General features: G+C 36.8%; 1 protein-coding gene across 1 annotated transcript in view; it reads right to left on the bottom strand.

Annotated features, from left to right (window-relative positions):
• Positions 1-1,717: 1,717 nt before the first annotated feature.
• Positions 1,718-5,078, bottom strand: part of BMT2 (base methyltransferase of 25S rRNA 2 homolog) — a 27,594-nt gene continuing 24,233 nt past the window's right edge. Inside the window, exon 4 of the mRNA XM_008632748.2 lies at positions 1,718-5,010. Coding sequence (XP_008630970.1) covers positions 4,381-5,010 — 630 coding nt within the window. The 3' untranslated portion in view covers positions 1,718-4,380. The remainder of the gene's footprint in view (positions 5,011-5,078) is intronic.

Here is a 5,078-nt window from a genome sequence, read left to right as displayed (position 1 = left end):
GGCCGCGCCGAGGCTCAAACACCGCCGCGCCGCCCGGGCGCGGCCGGAGAGAATTATGAAAAAAACCAACCAACCAACCAAACCTAAAAACAGCGTCAACTGGTGCTTAGGCATGGAAGCGGGAGAACTGGGCTTTAATTAGGACTGCAAGGCAGACTGAACCTTCTTCACCCTCTTGTCCGGCGAGACAGGTGCCACTTCCTCGGTCTCGGAGTGCGTTTCTCCACACTCAGTGTTGGAAATGCACGTTTTGAATTGGCACTCGCAGGCAGGTGAGCAAATAGGTGGAAGGTTCTGGATCACAGTAACTCTAGGCCATGGCTGGGAGAGGCAAAACAAGAGGAGTTTGAATGAAACTCGGGGAGTGCTGCTCAGGGGCTCTGTGAACTGCAGGTGGGCTGGGCTGCTGCGGAGACGCATCCTTTGTTCCTGTAATTCTTCATCACAACCAGCACCTTCTGCCCCTAGTCAAGAAGCACTAGGGCAGCCTAAATATCGAAACTTGCCCGTCTTTCCTCACTCAATTATTCAAACAACTGATTCACAAGAATCTCAGTCATTCCCAAAATTATTGCACCTCTTGGTAAAACTGGCCCAAAGGCCTAAAAATTAACATGGGTTAAAAACAACAATAAACAAAATCAATGAACCTCCCAAACAAACAAACAAAAGCCCAACAAAACAAAAAAATCCACAAGCTAACAGGTTTTCCTTTAACAAGCACTACGGTAGAAATCTCAGTTGCCTAGTGAGGGTCACATGCTTCAGATAGCTGTACCAGCATCATGGACAACACTTAAGTGGTACTGTATCAGTCCAATCGTGATCTTGTTATACTCCTCAAGATTCTTGGTGAATCTTTCACTTAAAAGATTAAAATAACCCAACTAAGTTTCTGTGCAAGTTTGTGAAATGAAACCTTTCTAAAAAAACACCTTGCTATTCTACAGGTTGAAAACAATTGAGGGAAATAGAAAAAGGAGGAAAAACGAGCGGAAAACCTGCTGCTGATTCATGGAGATATGATTAAAAAGCCTTAGAATGACCACACTTTTAAAGTCAGTCAGCAAGTCTTCCTGAAGCAGAAAAAGGCAGAAAGGATCTGCAGGAAGCAATACTGAGCACAGCTGTGAAATTATATTTACTCATCTTCACTGTCTCTTAAGAGACCAGAATACACCAGGTAGGCTGTGCAGTGCTAGGGACACACTTCAGTTCTGCTGAAATCCAGTCTTCCTAGAACTTGTATCTGAGGAGGAGCCTTGAATTTTCAGTTATTTGGTTTTGCCACTGCCATCCTTTTCCCAACACCTCCAGTATTCAGAATCACAATGTAGAAAAATACAATAATGACGTCAAAGGGGCAACATACAATGGGTGCTGCAAAAATATTTCAGTGCGCTAGAGAAGAAATTAAGAACATGTAGAGAGAGATCAGAGGAAGTGCATTGGAAAGTGGTCACAGCTAAGCAGGCAGGCAAAGGAATATGATAACAGAATCAACTGGAGGAACTTCAAAACCCTTCTGAAAAGCAAAGACCTCAACTGAGATGTAGAAGCTGAAACTGAAGTACCAAATTGAACATTGTTATGGGTTATAAAATAAACCCAAGACAACTATCTCCTTGAAAATAAATAGCTTTGCATTGATTTCACTGGATTTCAGCATCAACAGATTGTACAGAAACAAAAAAAACCACAATAGCTCTATCCCAAAGAATTTTTAAAAATGTTTTCAGTTTTTCATTTTTTTTTAATAAATGTGCTTTGTTCACAAAAGTAGTGACATAAAAGACAACAGAAATGCCAATACACATTTTCTTCCTTTTCTTCTCCAGCACTTTAAGAATGAAAGATCTCTTGCACAGTCATAATTTTCAAATATTTCATAACCTAGAAATAATCTTCTTGCACCAAAGCCAAATATACAACAACTTCTGATATTCACCACTTTATTATTCAGGGAGGTGTAAGTATTTATGTAAATCACACTGTCCTCCTCCACCACAATCTACTGTCCCTTGTGAAACAATACAAACCAAACCAAACCAAACCACAAAAAATCCCACAAAACCAAATAACCAACAAACCCACTTTGGGTATTTAGAATGATCAGCAAGAAAACCAAGCTGTTATGAATCTCAGGTCCCTTAACCACAGTGTTATCATCGACCTCCCAAAAAGGAGGATAAAAAAGATATTTTGGGGATAATCTTGATCTGAATTTCATTTTTTTGTATATGAATCACAAACCAATTTACAGTAATCAATGCCAATGCATATGTTTGATGGTGTACTACTTGTTTTTAAACCAAGTATCAGTTAAAATATTAGGTATACTTTGAAGAATGCACATATTAACTTCCCATAAACAGTTGAATTTACAGCAGCAATATTTTAACATGAGCACTGCTGGAATAAGTGGTTAATTGGGAAGCAAGGCTTTGAATGACAAACATTTTAATGAAAATACTGACTTAAAGCCAGTTTTGAAGCCACTGTGTATTTCATTAGAGATGTATTCTCTGTAACAAAAATTAACAAGTGAACCATGACTCTTGTATGTCTAACCTTAATTCTTTTTTTCTTTTTATACATCAGAATAGAATTGTTTGGTTTGTATAATTCTATCATTCAGATTGAATAACAAATTTGAATTAGGTATTTTGGAATGCTTTAAATTCAAGAAGGGACACAAAAAGCTTATGTTAAAGAATACAGCACCACAGTCCAGATCACATTTGAGTGTAAGCTGGACCAATGCAATTGCTCTATGTAGAAAATACTATAAAAGAAAAACAGGTAGGTCAGACTGTGACACATTCAGTGCAAAACTTCAATGGAAGGAGTAAGTTTCATTTTTGTAGCAAACACTGTAAAATCCACACTACAACTTCAATTTATCTAGCAACTTTCATATTATAAATATGTGGCAGTTTAAAATGGTGTAAGATATATTTCATCACAATCACCTGTGAAACTGTATTAGTATTTTTTCACCAACTTTCAGAAGTCAGAAATAAATCATGATGTGGCACCTAGTTAAAATCATTTACTACTAGGCACTTACATATAGATTTAAGAGCCTAATATTAAAATTTGAAAATTCTGGCCATTATTTTTAAATTGAGGGAAATATAAGCTAAACTAATAATGAATCCTCTTTTTTTAACCACTGAGCAGACTTGATTTTTCTGCAAAAACTCACAGATTCATTACACAAGTTAAAAACTTAATAGATGTAAAAATACATGTTTCCTCTCCTTACAGTGCAGACCAGTTTTCAGTTAGCTATGGAGTTTTTATTTAACTGAAGACTTTTAGGTCCTAATACAGCAAACAAAAAGTGTATGTTAATTTCAATTTTGTGGTCAGAATTACATGGCTTTATGCAAATACGTGTATCCTTGAAAAACTTGTACAATTATGTTTCTTTTTACAAAATCAGTTTGTAGTCACTGGCCAGCTTAGAAGGTCTACAAATAAGGACAATTCAAGAAAAAGTTGTTTCTTTCTAAAATGCATAAATAATTTACTTTAAAACATGACAAAACCCACCCTGTCCCCCAAAAACACAGTTGGAAGGGAACACAGAACACCATAGTTGGGGAAATACTGATATATGTTAGTGCTTGTATACTCATAAAATTGCAAAACATATTCCAGCTTTGAAGTGAAACATAATTGTCTAGACGTACCATACTCCTCTGGGGAAAAAGCCTCTTCAGAAATTGCTGTTTATGCAATGAAATTACACAGTATGTATAACTATGGATGAACAGATTCCTGTGTTTTGGTGTTATGTCAAGAGGGCTGCAATAAACAGAAAATCAAATGTGCAAGCATTGTAGTTTCTCCAGCCCAGGCTTAACCAGAGTGAAACAAATTTTGGAAGAAAAAAGTTTTGTTCCATAATTAAGAAGGGACATTTGTAACCAAGTGTCTTAACCTATCTGCACATTTAATTAAAGTGCAAATTATTTCTTCCTACATACACTTCTCAGAAGCCCACCAACTCCAGTGCCTTAAGCTCAACCACACTGAGTTAAAATACTGAAACAACATTTAACAAATTAAATAGAATTCACACTTCACAGCACTAAAGAAAAGAATGGTACCTTTCTTGAAAAAAGAATAGTGATACAAATCTAAAGAAAGTAACAGCAATTTATGCTATGACATGAGTCATTTGCATAAAACTTGTATTTTTTCACTTTCATACAAGAATAAATTTTAAAATTCAAAAGTAGAAAAAAATAGCAAACTCTGTAAACCTTTGCATTTTCTTTATGCAAACCATTTTTCTGTGTTGAGCCCATGTTAGTATAGCAAAATTAGTTAAGCAAGAGATTTTACTGAAAGGGCATTTCAACGACTACATTAACTTAGAAGCAATATAGGATCTTCTAGCTCATAGAAAGGAATAGAACTAGACTGGCTTTCTCCAGAGTCTGAGTCATAGGGAGCATCAGGTAGCTCCATAAAACCGTAAGCTAGCTGTTCATCTTCTGTGTCTGACCGAACATAGCAGGCAGTGTTGGAATACTCCTCATCCTCTATAGTGTTGAAATCCTGTGGGATATACAACATGCCTGGGTAGTTCCTGCTAACTAAGTCACTTGTTGTTTGCAGGGAAGTTTTCCTAAATGCCATCAGGTGCATGTGAGAAAACTTGGAATACTTGAAGCGTTTAAAACCCAAGGACTCTATGGCAATTTTCCAGCTTTTCATCATCATAGCCCGGCGATTCTGATGAGATGAATCAGGAGTTATTACAAGCAATAAGCCATTTAATACGAGAAGTTCATGTGCCTTCTTGCAGCATATCCATCGTTGATAGGGTGATGGAAAGTAAGAAAGAAGAAGTGAGAAAACAACAACATGGAACAGTTCTCCAGGTAGAGAATCAATGGGATTTTTCAGTTGCTTAAGAAAGGCATCTATAGCATCTTGTGCCAGTTGAAGAGGTTGCTGAATTTGAAGATTTAGGAAGTCACATTTGTATACGCTCTGGTGGAGTGAAAGAAACAGAACATCAAGGTTAGTTTAGAAGAGCAAATACAACCAAAATCCACAGA

This window comes from Corvus brachyrhynchos, unplaced genomic scaffold (assembly GCF_000691975.1).
Source record: "Corvus brachyrhynchos isolate BGI_N302 unplaced genomic scaffold, ASM69197v1 scaffold32, whole genome shotgun sequence".
Lineage (NCBI taxonomy): Eukaryota > Metazoa > Chordata > Aves > Passeriformes > Corvidae > Corvus > Corvus brachyrhynchos.
Note: the sequence above shows the minus strand (reverse complement) of the source record. Positions and strands in the feature narration are given on the sequence as shown.